The sequence below is a fragment of the Marmota monax genome, unplaced genomic scaffold (genome assembly GCF_021218885.2).
Source record: "Marmota monax isolate L192 unplaced genomic scaffold, Marmota_monax_Labrador192_F-V1.1 WCK01_AAM20220418_F8-fsc01484, whole genome shotgun sequence".
NCBI lineage: Eukaryota > Metazoa > Chordata > Mammalia > Rodentia > Sciuridae > Marmota > Marmota monax.
This window is the reverse complement of record NW_026695213.1, coordinates 46337-63097: the sequence shown is the minus strand read 5'-3', so window position 1 is coordinate 63097 and position 16761 is coordinate 46337. Positions and strand designations below refer to the sequence as shown.

Below are 16761 nucleotides of genomic sequence, written 5' to 3'. Positions count from 1 at the left end.
TAGCTTTCAGAGTCTATGTTGAAAGATCAGCTGTTATCCTGATTGGCTTGCCCCTAAATGTAATCTGCTTCCTTTCTCTTGTAGCTTTTAAAATTCTCTCCTTATTCTGTATGTTGGGCATCTTCATTATAATGTGTCTAGGTGTGGATCTCTTATGATTTTGCACATTCGGCGTCCTGTAGGCTTCTAGGATTTGGGATTCTGTCTCATTCTTCAAGTCTGGGAAGTTTTCTTGTATTATTTCATGGAATAGACTGCTCATTCCTTTGGTTTGGAGCTCTGTACCTTCCTGTATCCCAATGACTCTTAAGTTTGGTCTCTTAATGTTATCCCATATTTCTTGGATGTTCTGCTCATGGTTTCTTAACAGTCTTGCTGAGCTGTCTATGTTCTTTTCCAGTTGAAATACTTTGTCTTCATTGTCTGATGTTCTATCTTCTAAGTGTTCTACTCTGTTGGTAGTATTCTCCATTGAGTTTTTAAGTTGGTTTATTGCTTCCTGCATTTCTAGGATTTCTGATTGCTTGTTTTTTATAACCTCTATCTCCCTGTATAGTTGATCCTTTGCTTCCTGGATTTGTTTGCGTAATTCGTTGTCGAAGTGATCTTTCATTGTCTGATTTTGCTGTTTAATGTCTTCCTTGATACTCCAGATCATCTGAAGCATGTATATCCTGAATTCTTTATCTGACATTCCATCTGCTGCAGCTGTTACCTCTTCTAAAGTTGCGTTGACCTGCATTGCTTGTGGTCCTTTCTTTCCTTGTCTTTTCATACTGCTTGCGTATCTTTCCTGCAGGTGCGGGCGGCGGCTCTGCTCTCTCCTTATTCCAATTGGGGTGTCGTGGCTACCACGCCGGCAGGTCACTGGGCCTGTTCTGGGAGCTGGTGGCGGCTCTGTTCTGCCCCTACTCCAATTGGGGTGACGTGTCTGTCGTACCAGCAGGCCACTGGGCCTGTCCTGCTGGTCGGTCGCAGATCTGCCCACCTTTCGGGCATGAGTGGAGGCTCTGCTTTGCCCCTACTCCAATTGGGGTGTCGTGACTACCCCGCCTGCAGGATGCTGGGTCTGTTCCTGGCAAGGGAGGCGACTCTGCTCTGTCCCTACTCCAATTAGGGTGGTGTTTGTACCCCGCCGGCAGGCTCCTGGGCCTGATCCGCCGGTCTGTTGTAGGTCTGCCTACCTTGAAGGCGCGGGCGGCGGATCTGCCCTGCCCCTCCTACCACGCCTGCGGACCCCTGGGCCTGATCTGCAGGTTGATCACTGGTCTGCTCACCCTGCGGGCACGGGTGGCGGTTCCGCTCCACCCCCACTCCAATTGGGGTCACGTGACCACCACACTGGCAGGGCCTGATCCGGGCGTGGGATAAGGATCTGCTCTGCCCCTACTCGAGTTGGGGTGACGTGTGTACCACACTGGCAGGCCACTGGGCCTGACCCGCCAGGCTGTCACAGGTCTGTTTACCTTGCAAGCGCGAAGGGCGGCTCTGCCCTGCCCCTCCTACCACGCCCATGTACTACTGGGTCGTGGGTCTGCCCACCTGGCGGGTGTGGGTGGCGGCTCCGCTCCGCCCCCTCTCCAATTGGGGTCACGCGGTCACCACGCTGGCGAGCCGCTGGGCCTGCTCCGGGGGCTGGCGGCGGCCCGGCTCCTTCCCTCTGGCTCGAGGACAAATTGAGGAGACTCGGGTGACTGAGCCTCACCCCCCTTACCAGGAGACCAACTGCTTATGTCACCGCTGGTATTGATGAAGATCTCTCCTCCACCGCTTTCTGCTGACATCAGATCTCTGCCATGTTGGTATCCTATGCGAATGGCAGCATTTCGTTCCCCTTGCCAGGCAACCCAAGCAATGGGTGAGTCCTGACCTGCCCTCAGCAGGACCCGGACCGAGACACAGTTTCCGCGGGCTCCTAGCCCCGGTCCAGGGAAGTTCCGGGAGCCGGAACTCGGCCGCTCCGTGCTCGGTGTAAGCTCCTATAAGTGTAGGCTCCAAGAAGCAGCCCCCGCGGGCTCAGTTCCGGGAGCCAGAATTCGGCCGCTTAGTGTTTCGTACTTTTATGATTTTATGTGTGTGCTTGAAATAATGATGCCTAACAGACTAGTCAAATAAACCAATATTTTATTCATCCTTGAAAATTTTAAATCATATTTAGAAAGTTTATCTCATCCCAACCTCATTTCTTTTAAAATATTTCTAGTTTTATTGTTGAGAGTTAAGTTTTTAATCCATATGCATTCATGTTGTATATCTTTATCACATAGTTTTTCATTATTTCATTTTGAAATTGAGGGGGTTAAAACTCAGAGAGATTAGATGATTGTCTCCAGGTTTCACATCTGGTTAGTGGCCAGACCAAACCTCTTTGGACTCAAAATTCAGTGTACTCTCCAACACCTCTTCAAAGCAAACAGGGAGAAGGGCATAGTGGGGGGTATGGAGTACTAGTGCAAAAGGAAAGAAAATTTGAAAAGGTGGACTGGGTTTGTGGCTCAGCAATAGAGCGCTCACCCAGCACATGCGAGGCCCTGGGTTCGATCCTCAGCACCAAGTATAATAAATAAAATAAAGGTATTGTGTGCAACTACAACTAAAAAATAAATGTTAAAAAAAGAAAAAAGAAACCAATTTGACTTAAAAATTTTTTTTTGAAAAAGGTTTAAAGGCTTTTCTTCCCTCATTCCCCAAATCACAAACCCCAGAAATGGGATGAGCAGGAATAATAAAATCTTCAACTTTTCTTTCTTTATAAAAAATTTCCTGCTTTGTATTTGTTTTTCTAGGGCTTTTCCCAAAGTGTATTTTTCAAAAAGTTTAAAAAGCGACTCACACAAATACAGAACATGTTTCAAAATATAGTTAGCTCATTAGTGTTAATATCTGCAGGATGATAAAGTGGGTTCAAGCAGTACTTGAAAAACTGAGGTTTATGGAGTTGTGAGAAAATAGTGTTGAAATAAATTTGCGGATTAAACACATAATAAGTTAATAACCTACAGGGTATTTTGATCATAATTATCAGAGTTGTAATTTCTACTCAACAGAAATTGCAACTCAGAAATCTACAATTAGCAGATAACTTCAGATATTGGGCCCTGGTCAGTGGGACAACCCACAGATGATTAGTAATCCTAGAGTGATCTGTTAGATCATGCTTCAGGATGAGAGTGAAAGAATGTTTAACAATCCTTTTGCTTTATTTTGGAAAATTTTTCTTAACACATTTATATTCAAAAGGAGTACTTTTTTTTTCCTCCCAGGCTTAAACTCAGGGGCACTTAACCACTGAGCCACATCTCCAGCCCTATTTTGTATTTTATTTATAGACAGGGTCTCGCTGAGTTGCTTAAAGCCTCACTTTTGCTGAGGCTGGCCTTGAACTCAAGATCTTCCTGCATCAACCTCCCAAGCCACTGGGATTACAGCTGTGCATCACTGTGCCCACAAGGAAAACAGATTTTTAAGAATGTGTTTTTCATAAGCAATACACTGTTAGATTATCAGTTGGTTGGGTTAACTAAAACTTTTGTTAAGAAAATAGCATGAGGAGGGTTAAAAATAAAATAAAAACTTGAGTAAAAATAAACCAGGCATATCTCAACAGGAATGTTTTAATGAAAAGAGGCTGATATGGCATTGTAGTAAAGTGGAGGGAAAGAAGGTAAGATATCCCCAGGAAGAAATAGGCAAGCAACATGGGGGTCCTTGTAGGATTCTATTCTAAAGACAATTGGAGACTTTCAAATAGCAAAGTGCCATGGTTCATCTTCATTTTCAAAACTCACTTTGACTGTTATACACACAATACTGGGCAAGAGTAGAAATAAAGAAACAAGATGGGAGGAGATTGTCTAGGGGACATGTGGATGGCAGATTGGACTTGGGTGGAAATGGGGAAAGTTGGTCAGCTACGAGACAGATCTCAGAGGTAGAGTTGAATCCATTAACAAATGGAATATTTCTAAATGGTGAAGATTACTGTGAAGAATAGATGAAAGCAAGAGGTAGGCAAAGTTTACTTCCCTACACAGAGCCAAGTACAAAGTAAGAACTTTCTTCAATTTTTTTTTATGTATTACAAAAAGGATATGGCAGCAAATAAGAAAAAGAATACCGTGAGTAAGTTTTGCAATACCTTCAAAAATTTCAGTTGGGTTCCCCATTTCAGAAATTATGAAAGTTGAAAATTTTGTCTAGAAGTAGGAATCCTCAATGAACAATAAGCATGGAGGAAATAAAAAAATGTAATTTAAAATGGCTCACCAAATGGTCTATAGTCCAGAGATCTTGGAATCTGTACTGATATATAAAAATATATCAGAGTACAGATAAAGATATGAAGGCATTTGATGTATTTTATGAAGAAAGTATGAACTCAAACTTATTCCTTGAATTAACAACACTAACCAAGTCAACTATACACTGTTTATCCCTGTGTTTCCTCACCATTTGATTTATTTTTCTTTAATTTATTATTATTATTATTATTATTATTATTATTATTATTATTATTATTCTAAGGATCAAGGCCTCATGGGTGCTAGACAACATTCTAATACTCAGAGATACACCCTCAGCTTTTCATAGACAATTTTATATTTTTCATTCTCAATTTTCATTCTCTTTCCCCTTTTAATACCTATAAATTCAGTTTGGGGAATCTATGAACAAGATAATATTTAAATTCATTAAATATTATAGTATTTAAATTCATTGCTCAGGTTGCTCTATCCCTCTCACCTTTCATCTTTTCTTCCCACTTCCTGTAGTGGGTTGAATGGTACCTGTCTCTACACCTCACTTAAAAAAAATACATGTTCATTGGAAATGAATTATAGACTAATTTGGAAAAGAGTCTTTGGAGGTGAGATTGTCCTGGATTAGGATGGGTTTTAAATCCAAAGACTAAATGTCTTTATAAGAGAAGACACCAGAGAGGAAAGATACAGACACAGAGAAGGACCTATAAGATGGGGGCAAAGATTGGGAGTTCTGCAACCTGAAGCCAGGAAATATCTGAAGCCCTCAGAACCTGAAAATTAAGAATTGTAATGCAAAAAAAAATTAATAAGAGAGCTCATGTATAGTGGCATAATTTGCCATGAACATACTTTATATACAGAGTTATAAAAAATTGTGCTATGAATGGATGATTATGAATGTAATGCATTCCACTATTGTAATGTATGAAAGAAAGAAAGAAAAAAAATGAAAAAAAGAAATATTCTCCCCTGGAGTCTCTGGAGGAAGTACGTGCCTGTCTACACCTTCACTTCAGACTTCTGTTCTCCAGCATTCTGAGAGAAGAAATTTCTGCTGCTTTAGGTCACCCAGGCTGTGGTAATTTGTTCGGTTTGACCTAGGAACCCAAAACACTCCCTGAGCCTCATGTTGGCTGAAAGTATTGGGCACATATTTTCCCATGATTGATTTCTTCATTCATTCTTAGGATCCATCAGCCTATCCACCCTTCCTCATGTTGTCTCAGGTTTTTTTATCCACCTAGGTGAAAACATTTTAAGTTGCTTCAGTATTCAACATTTCAGTTTGTAGAGGATTGTCTGTCCCTGCTCCCACTTCCTCATGCCTATCTGTTTCCCCTTTGTCTCTATCCACTTTTCTCTTAATATTGGCACAAAATCTATATTTCATCCATTAAATTCTCCCCCAGCCCCAAACATATTTTAAAACTTGCGTATTAACTAGTATTAAATATGATCTTCTTGTCTCTGTGTCTACTATGGTACCATTATTGTCTCCAATCCACATTCAGCCTGATCAGAGATGCCCCAGAAACTACCAATGGTACTATCATTTTTTTTAGGGAAATGTCTGAGCTCTTGCCATGTACTCCTTATCTGGAAGCTAGAGCCTATTGTGGCAAATAATTTTCTACACTTTGTTCTAACTAGCTGGAGTCCACAGCTTCTATCAAGTGTTTTGTGTTTCTACAAGAGAACATGGATGTATTCATTTTTTCCTGAAAGATTGATCAATCATAATTAAAAACAAAGTACCCAACATCCTTGTGGCTACTTATACCAGTCCTTTTCTTCTGCCCAAGTTGTTCATGTAAAATGTCTCTTTTCCCTGATTTTTAAACTGCTTTCAAGCTCTTTGCAGTGTTTCTTCTAGCCAAGACACTTTTATTTCCAAGTTGACCTCATAGGTGTGGCCCTCTATCTTTCACCTTGACCACTGTGGTGGTCTCCCATTGTCCTCCACTTAAGCTGGTATTTGAGTATTAAGGTCAAATAGGTGATAGATTCTTAATTATATCAATCTCTGGCACTGAGATTTTTTTAAAACACCCTAAGTAATTTTGCAGTACAGCCCTGGAACCATTGTTTTTTAACTACCCCACCCTTAACATTGTTTGAGGAAACTGTTGAAATGCCATCTGTACATGTTATTCACCAGATATATTAAATACAAATTCCAGAACGCAGTATTCAAGTTCTGCTCCAATCTAGTCTCCAGCTGTTATCTTTCTTGATCCCTCCATTCCTGGGAAGCTATATTTCCAATGTTCTTTGTCTAAAGGAAATAGTCCCCCCCCAACACACACACACACACACACACACACACAGGAAACATGATCTGGCAAAGGATTTCTGTGGTTGATTTATAGCTATCAGAGTTGTCCAACCTGAAACTTTGGAACTTGGAAATGTTTGAGAATTTATAGAAAACAGCAGGTTAGAATATTTGAAACCAAGTTAGCCTTCTCCCCCAAAGCCAAATATTTTCCTATACATTAAGTTCTTTAGAGAGACTTTCAAATAAGCATTTAGAGTACCAAACCCAAAGTCCACCTGGAAGACATGCCAGATGAACCCCTTTGAGGCCAGCTGACATGGAGAAACACCCCTCCTAACACTTGCTCTTAAGTGGGAGGAAAGCAAGGCACAGTTGTGCTCTTGACTAGAGGTGTTGACTGCTGATTCCTGGTTTGTGATGGGTTGCAACAGTGCTGCCCCTGGTGATGCTGGGGACTGAGTCTCCTGATCTGTGGGGCAACTTGGGGTAGATTCTCAAGAAAATTTCCTTCCTCTATCTCTTCCCAGAAAAGGAGATGCTTGAAATCTCAGCACGAATGAAAGAAAATTAAAAGTGAAACAAAGAATTACACTTTAAGAGATCTGGGAAGTATGACTCTGACAGTTAAGACCAGGGAATTTTTTACGTGAGCTCAGGAATGGAAATTTCTAAGGGTTATCCATCAACCAAACCACACCACAATTCTATCTGACTCAGAATGTCATGAGAACTTGATGTTGATATTGTTTCTCATCTGGCTCCAATATTTATTTTTTAAAAAAAGGAAACAACAAAGAGAGGAACTCTACAATTGTGGCTTCACCCAGTGTTTACCAGCTTCGTAATATTTTTCCTGAGCTCATTTTTTTTTAATATTTAACCTCAACAAGATCATGTTGGCTAATTATCTTTCCTTCCTTTTAGACTAGGTAGGATGGGAGCATCCTTGACTATAGTTATTCACACGGAATGGAGTTGTTACAAGCACTGATCTAAGGATCAGGAGAACTGGTTTCTAGTCCTCACACTAAATCTTCACAGTGTATTTATATCCATACAGCAGATCTCCATCCATGTGAAAACTGAGGGTCAGGTGATATTTGTAAGTCACCCAAGTCATAAGAATTAGTAAGAACAAGATATAGTGACTGACTCCTTCAGATTTTTCCAGGGCTTTCGTAGCTTACAACTGAGAGTCCTGCATCACAGGAATTCATTTAGCACAAAGAAAGTTGGTGATCCTAGTGGAAGCATCAGAGAACACAATACAGTAATCCAGACTGCAAACCTATCCATCCAAAACACCCTGTACTGCCAATGCCAAGTACTTGTAGGTCTGTGACTTGATGCTGTACAGAGCATTTAATTCTTATCTTCATTTAAATGCTTCCAGTAACACTCAGAAGCAAAAAAAAACATCAGCAAACATCAGAATAGGTATTTGATAAAAGCTCTTTGAATTCCAGACAATTCCTTAATCTTAAAAAGTGGCAAATTAGGCTGGGGCAGGTTGTTTGTTCAATAAATTGTTACAGTGATTGCAACATAATCATCCCTGTATTTGTTAACTGAATGACCCTACCCTTTTTCTATAGTGTAATAGAACAAAGATATCAAGTGTCCTGAGTATCAGTTTTGCTTTTTCCAGAAATGTGACTTTGGCTATGTCACCCCCTCTGGACTTCAACTAGCCAGAAGGGTAAAAAGAGGGGTTTTGTACCAGATAGTTTCCTGGGACCAATACTGTTTTAGTAGTCTATGTCTCTGGTCATATTTAAGGAGAAAACCAGTATTGATAAAGCTGGCTGATAAGACAGAATTACACTATGGTTTGGATTGCTAAGCACACTGAAAGAAAAAATACTGTTTGTTTTCAAATTTCCTTCTCAGAAATCCCTGATACCATCTAATCACTTTAATCAGCTCTGAAAACACCTAATGTTCCTCTTGTTCTCTTTTCCTTCCACTAGCAAGTAAGATAAACTAATTCACATAATAGGCTATCAGTGGTGTCCCAGAGCTGCTTAGGAATGGAATGCACCTCAGAAGCACCATGGTACTCTTCCCAGGGCTCTATATTTGTCCATGTAATTCATCCTCTACCGATATTCAGAGTTCTTCTTGCTAACTACAGATTTTCTTATGATTTTCCTGGCATCGATGACAATCTATTAAAAGAAACCAGCACCAAAGCATTTGATTTAAACTATCCTCAGCTATAGCTGTCACTTCTCTAGTCAGTAATTACACTCTATGATATTTGTAGTATCTTTCTCAGGTTTAGTGACTTAGAAATTATATTGTTTCTCTCTTAATGATGACATAAATTTAAAACACAAATAAACCAAAATCTCAGGACACCTCCTCTAACCTCATCCAAGACTCCATGCTTACTAGAGGATTTGGAAGTAGAAAGCCATACTCCTCAGAAATGTAATAGCTTCCCAAAGACAACTGCCATGCTGTCTTCAAATTTTCTGTTTGAGGCTCCATATTTTACTTGAAGTATCTTCAGTGAAGCTGCCACTGAAGAAACAATTGGTCCATATATATCACAGACTGAGGTTAAGGGAGCTTCAAAACTATTTTTGGTTGTGTGATGTCTCAGCAACAGAAGAGAACCTTGCCCTCAGGTTGAATTCCAGACTGCCCTGAACTTGCTTTCAGACAAGGATAAGTAAACAATTAAAAACTGCTGATTAAAACCAACAGGCAAACAACCCACTGCAAGAAGAAAATCCCTTCTTCCCATTCTCACACATGCAATATGAGAAGATTGGTCTAAAACAGAACCATATGTGTTCAACCTTGGAAAAGGGGAAATAAAATAGACTTTTGGTTACACCTGATGAAACATGTACACTGACGGGAATCTGGTTTGTGGTGACGACTGGGTCATAATTATTCTCCAAAAGCAGTAACTATTAAAAGTAGAAGTTAGATTCAGTGTTATTTCGGTGGTCAGCAGTGGATGGTGAGCAGAATGGGGAGGATTCCAACAGCAGAGTAGAAGCTCAGATGAGTTTTAAAACAGCGTAATCTAATATCATGCTTGTTTCAACTTATTTTAAGAAATTATACTTGGATAACAAATGAGTATAGCAAATAAAGCAATGGATACCAACGAACTTGAATTTAACCTGAACAGATCTATTGATTCAACTACCTAATATTTTAAAAAATATTTTCATTTTTAATTGACACATAGTGATTGTACTCAATCCTCTCCTTTTGTCAAATAACTTTTGAGAACCTATCATTAAGATAAGTGGGGTTTTTTTATAGCATTATTTTGTTTATTTATATGTGGTGCTGAGGATCGAACCCAGGCCTTTGCACGTGTGAGGTGAGTGCTCTACCACTGAGCCATAACCCCAGCCACAAGATAAGTGGTTTTAATGTAAAAATAGGTACTGAGTTTTATTTTACAGATTAGTAAGCTGAAGCATGCACATGTGAATTGTGCTGTCCAGTATTGCGCTGGTAATTATTACCAGAGTGAGGTAATACCAGAACATTGCTCCTTTCACTAATCAGGCTGCCAGGCTAACTGTCATCTGTGCCATCACAGTGACAATTGTCTTTAATGTGGAGCCCACCATAATGACTACCAGGACCTACACCTGCACTGGGGAGATTCTGAAGTCTTGCCCTTCACTCATGGACCCTGAATTTTTTTAAATGTAATTTATTTGAAAGATAATTCATCTATACATATCTCTCCTTCATCCCTTTCCCTAAAATAAATATAGAAGAGAAAGATACTATCACTGTTGTGATAGCTCCTCTAACAGATCCAAGGCAGGTTTAAATTCTGAAGTTTGTGTACCAAAAGCAGCCTAACATATTAATGGTTTATTAGGAGACAACTAAGATCCGTTTTCAATTATTCACTAGCCTTTAGTTCAATATCCAACCAAACTTGAAGATTGATTTCTTATGGTTCCTAAATAAAAATTTTCCATCTTTGTATGTCATCCTCATGATCTTCCCTTCAATCTTGGATGAAAAGATGACTCAATTCTATTTTTATACCAGTCATGTTATTTTCTATCCATTTCCTCTACACCCTCCCATGAATTTATTGCATAATTATAAAATCATAAAATATTAAAATTCAAAGAGCCATTGCAGAATAAATGATATGGTACAACACCCTCATTCATTATACGAACAACCCAAGATTTAAGGGAATTAAATGACTTATCAAATGTCATCCTGGGAGTTGACAGCATTCCTGAGTTTTTCCTATTGGGATAAATATATTATCTTTTCTGTCTAGTCAATAACTCTTTTTATTTTTCTTTCTTTTTTTTTTTTTTTTTTTGGTTGATGTTGTTTTTGTTTTTGTTTTTTGTACTCGGGATTGAATCCAGAGGCACTATACCACTGACCACATCCCCAGCCCTTTTTATGTTTTTATCATGAGAGAAGGTCTTGCTAAATTTCTTAGGGCCTCACTAAGTTGCTGAGTCTTACCTGAAACTTGCCATCTTCCTGCCCCAGCCTCCTGAGTTGCTGGAATTACATGCATGCACATCACACCTGCTCCTTTTTCTATTTCACTCTTAACATGTAGATATTTCTTTACAAAGCTGTTCTTAAATATATCCATCTGACATTAACTTTGAATCTATTCCCAGGTCCCCAAATATGCACATTCAGTCTTGACCTTTCTTGCTCCCAAGCCCTAGACCAACGTACCTTTGGTCTGTGACTCTTTCAGCTATAGCCACAAAAATTTTCAAGAGCTCCTATCTGGTGATGAGATACAGTTCACATTTCACTGAGCTGACATACCCAAGACTTATGCTCAAAACTTCAAAAAATAAATTGCTGCTCCTGAGTAACCAGCACTTGGCTACCTACTTCATCACTTCATTTATACTATCTCTGGTTTCCATGATACTTTGTGTCCATAGCTGAACTAATCTTTTAAGACATATCTCAAATGCTAATACTTCCAAGAACTCTTTTCTAGAATTATTCTCACACTGCAAAATTCTATAATCAGCTCATGTCCTATTTCAAATTCTATCTAGTTTGATTATTACAAATGTATTCACCTCATCTTTCCTATTCAATTGTAAAAAACAGAACCCATATCGAACCCAATGTTGTGTTTTCCTGTAGCAGCAGGCCTAGCGTCTGCCACTCAATAAATGTTTGTAGAAGGAATGATTTCCAAGATTATGGACTTTATATTTTAGAATTAGGGTCTTGATGTTAGATAGAGCTTTACTCTGGTCCAAGTTGTACCATTTTAGACCCAGCCCTGCAAATTTACTCTTCAGTAAAGAACACAGAGACACATCCTACTTAAAGCATGGAGTCTTTCTTATTTACCAAGAGGAAATGTGGCTGTGCCCAGAAACTTCCCCTCTTATCAGTAGGGCCAGGAGTTTCAGAGTCCTGGATTCCATAATCAGCTTTCCCATAAAAGTATGGGTATACAAAAAGGGCTTCATCTCTTTGAGACTAGGTATTTGAGCCTTTTGGAAATTGACCAAGGAATATTTAGAAAATGAAAGAAACATATTCCCAATTAAAAATTTTTAGTTCACTTGTTTACTGATAACACCATCAGATATACTTAGTTTTGGTTTCTAAATTGATAAGTAAAGTCCCAAATAGTACTGGTACACTGAGTATTCTTCTCCAGCTCATTAATTATTTCTTTGTTCCTAAATTCAATTGGGGACTTCCTAGTCCTTTCCTTAATGAACGGTTCAGGTATCTGACATTGCTGCCTACATTTTTTTTTAACTCTCTTCTCTCCTTGACACTTTTCACTACATGTATTCCTCCTCATTTTATTGGCTGTAAAATAATAATAGTGGTAAATAGCAGCCAATGATCCTTGATTTTTCTCTCGGCTGAGTTCTAAGGTAAGTGTTTTCCATAGTGCATTTCATTTTATTCTCACAACAGCCCTGTGAGTTAGGTACTATTATTATTTCTATTATTTAGTTGAGGACACTGCAGCTCAGAAAAGTTAAGATAAAGCTGAGTGTCATGGTTCTATGAGTGGTAAACCAGGACTGAAACGCTGATAATCTGATTTAAAGTCATGATCCCATCCACCATGGCTTGCCTTTTTTGGGTCTTCTCTCCTTTTTTCCTGGTTATACTTGATTATTGGTCACCTTCATGGTAAAGATTTGAATTGCCCCTCTGCTTACTCTGTGCCCTCTCCGTGAGTGTGCTTATTCATTCATTCAATGACTTGGACCATCTTCTCTAGCCTGGTGACTACAGTGTGGTTCTTCCAGCTGGATTTTTTTCAGATTTCTAAACTCATGTGTCTTTCTGTCCTTTGGACATATGGACTTGGATGCTCTATAGAGGTTTCTTATGAAATATCTCAACTCCTTCAACTTTTACTAGATGTCTTCCATTAAGATAGGGGCAAAGCCAAAATCTGCAGCTACTGGCTGAAGGCCTTGAGCAGACATCCCACTGTCTAGTGTCAGTTGTAAGCTAAAGTTGTCACTTATGTTCTTGTAACAAGAATAAAACTTAGCTTATTCTTATATTCCATATTCAGTTAATGGTATCTCTAAGAACCAGTAATATAATTTGAGATGCTTAATAATGGATAAAAATGTAAGTTCTCTTGTTCAAAAATATTGAGAATTATAAGACCCTGATAGAAGAGAATGAAGTGTAAGACCCTGTGTGACTGCCCAAAGTTGACCAGATAGAGACCCGAGTCATCTCTCCAGCAGACCCTCATCCAATAGAACACTGGTCTTTCCAATCTAGCTGTCCTAATGCTTCTAATATTTCTCTCTTTTTCCAATCCAAGGTCATGCTTTAAGTCTTTTGCCATTTACTATTGAGATATTATAATAACCACCTAGCAACCACATAACTGTTCTCACTGCTTCAAATCTATTCTGATATTTTCTCATCACTTCATACTTACTTGATACCCTCTCAGCTCATGAACATGCCTCTAGTATTATTCATCATGGCATTTACATATCTTTTTATAGTGCTTATGTTTAATAACCAATGTTTTAAATATGTTGCTAAATTCTACAATATAAAATGAAAATTCTGTCAATCCGCCCATAGACCAATTAGCAAGTGAAATACCATGCACATATGTACACACATACAGCAATAATCACTCTGTGAAGGCAAAGGTAACATGTATTGAAAGAGATTCAAAAATCCATAGGAATAGAAGTGAGAGAGAATTCCCTAAAAGTTCTCCAGGTGAGACTGAATAATGGCCAAAGCAGTGGTACCCGAATGGGAATGGATAGGTAAAAGTGGTTGTATCAGAGTAATCAAGCTCCTCACACCCTTGGAGAATTAAAAGTTCTAAGACAGATACTCTTCCAAAGCTGCTTTCACCAGAAGACAGGTGATTCTGCTCTTTGCCTTTCCTCATTTTCCCTGCTTACAACACTTTTGAAAGTCAAGACAAAATAAAAACAGTTTCCCTTCTGACTTAACTGACAGCGTGGTTACTGGGTGGCATGGCAAGACACTGCTAACCTGTCTTCCCAAGTGACAGTCCCATGTTGCATTCCCTACCAGACATCAACTGTGTTCTGGTTGCTCCACATTCTCACCAGCATTTGGTGCTGTCAGTATTGTGGATTTTCAAGGCTGCTCTACAAATGTAGAAATCCAGAAAAGTAATTTGAGATTTCCAAAGACATAGGATGTTAATCATCTTTGCATTTGCCTATTTACCATCTGTATGTCTTTTCTTAGTGAAGTGTCTTGCACAAAACTTTTGTCCATTTTTTAAATTAAGTTGTTCATTTTCTTAGTTTTGAATTTTGAGAGTTCCTTTTATGTTTTTTATAGTAGTCATTTACCAGAGATATTTTTATGCATACTTTCTCCCAGTATGTGGTTTGTCTTTTCATTCCATTAACAATAATATCATTTGCTGAGAAGAACTTTTTTATTGTAATAAAATCCAACTTTGATTTTGTGTTTAAAAGTTGTTGCCAAACTCAAAATCACCTAGATTTTTCCCTAAATTATCTCCAGTAGTTTTATGTTCACAGCAGTATTTAAAAAGATGACTTTGTTAGAATTTTTAAAAAATAATTATTTAATAAAGAAATCAAGGATAAAGTGCTTCATTAATAGATTTTTATAAAAAATTTGCAGAAATATTCTCTCAGAAACTTCTGCTGAAGCAAAATTATATAACAAATACACATTTTTATATGTAACTTGTAGTAATTAAAATTATTTATGTGTTCACAAACTCTAATAACTTTTGTTTATAATGTTCTTATGTCTGCAAAGTAGGAAAAACAATAAAAGCCCAATCATAACACACATTTTGTATTTTGGCTTTTATAAAACTGTTCATTACAAATATATGAATACAATAATTTTGTAGGCATGTTTCAAAAGCAAAATTATATTGCTTCCTTATTTTACTTTTCAACCATTACATTGTAAGGATTGAAGATTTATTTGCATTTTTGCCCCCAGTTAAAATACAGATATTTGGAAATGGATTAAAATTCCCTTTTAGAAATGCTTCCTAAAACAGAAAGTTATATTAAATGAAGTAATAATTTCTCTTTAAGGGAATGATAAATTATTTATTTAACACATATACCTAAATGAAGTTATAACCAATGAAAACTAGGATCTGTATTAGAAAACATGATAGAGGTAGAAGAAAGTCGCTGTAATTTCTCTTCTATATAAACTACAATTGTTTTAATTCTTGGTATCTAGTTGTTTTGGTATATTTCATAATTAATAGAAAATAATCCCACCTCCAGGATAAACTGTAAGCCATCATGAAACTATATCCACATGGATCCACTAGTTTACTGTGTATTTCCACCAACACTTTTCATAAAAATAGAAGTCAAAGTTATATTGATTTTTAAAGATAATATTTTGGGCACTGGAACAAAAGTTTGTACCCAAATTGCTGCTGTTCAGCCAGATCCTACATAATATACCAATAGCTAGATTAGGAATGCAGAAGTAAAATTACTCATGGCAGTCTATTACAAGATCCAATATTTCTCACTGGGAACTTTGATCCACAGGAGGAGGTGATAAGGTCATAGTTATACTAGTACTGCCAGACTGTTTTTCTAGAATAACCAGATAGAAGGAAGTAATCCCAGTATTATTTCCCTCTTCTGAAATCTTGGTTTCCAGTGCTCAACAAATACAATGAGCCTCATTAGTGAAAACCATATATATTTTCATTTCCTCTTTCAAACTATCAACTTCAGTTTTTCCTTTCTAAGTTTTTTCAACCACTGACATTAAATTTACTCTTTTGACTTCATCATAATACCCAACCTCAAAATCAACTCCAGGATTGCATTTATAGTACTTTGTAAAAAACATATAGTTTTAGGAAACACATCTTACAAGTTGTACAAAGGAATAGTATTCATATTTACTCCAGGATTCTGTTTTAGTAAATTATCAACCCTGTAACCACTAACACTGTCAGTAGGTGGGTGCATTGTAATAAAAAACAGAAAACTTCTTCCATCATTTGGTTCGTACATAGTAATTATATGTTCGTCACTGGAAATCTTTCAGGTACACATTCTGTGAAAGACATAAGTCTTCTTCTGCCACTTCAGTTTTCAGTGTAATTGATTTTAATTTGTGAAGCGTTAAAGTATGTACAGCATTTCATAATGTACATTTCCATCTTGAGGTAAAGAGAGGATGGAAACAATTTGACTCTCATAGGTAGTTTTGAGGCTTTGGGAGGGGGTTAGGATTAGTTATGATGAACTTATGTTTATCAGGGTGGAATCTCCATGGTTGAACCCTGGTAACCTTATGAAAAGAGATTGAGACCAGAACTTGCACATTCCTTCTGCTCTCTCAAGATTCAGCCAGCCAGAGGGCCATCACTGGATGCTGGTTCTCAATCTTGGACCAGTACTATGATCCAAAATAAACTTATTTTCTTTATAACTTTCCCAGTGTTATTTTAAATTTCCATCAACATTTTTTAAATGCTCATGGACTAAAGTCTTGGTTGCCAGTCAGTTGGTGCTATTGAAAGGTGGTAGAAACACCTTTAGGCAGTGGGGTCTGATGGAAAAAAATGGAGTTACTATAGATGTGCCCTTGAAGGGCATATTGGGTCCCGGGTTCTTCTGTCTCTTTTTGCTTCCTGGATGCTATGAGCTGGGCAGTTTTGTTCTACCATGTGCTCCTTTCTATGATGTTCTGCCTCACCACAAG

The 16761-nt window shown here is 38.1% G+C and overlaps 1 protein-coding gene across 2 annotated transcripts in view; it reads right to left on the bottom strand.

Annotated features, from left to right (window-relative positions):
• Ido2 (indoleamine 2,3-dioxygenase 2) overlaps positions 1-9183 on the bottom strand; it is a 49456-nt gene extending 40273 nt beyond the window's left edge. Inside the window, exon 1 of one of the 2 annotated variants that reach the window (XM_046430761.2) lies at positions 8938-9183. In XM_046430761.2, the coding sequence (XP_046286717.1) occupies positions 8938-9036 (99 nt within the window). In that variant the 5' untranslated portion in view covers positions 9037-9183. The remainder of the gene's footprint in view (positions 1-8937) is intronic. The other variant, XM_046430760.2, reaches the window with a different exon arrangement.
• Positions 9184-16761: the final 7578 nt, after the last annotated feature.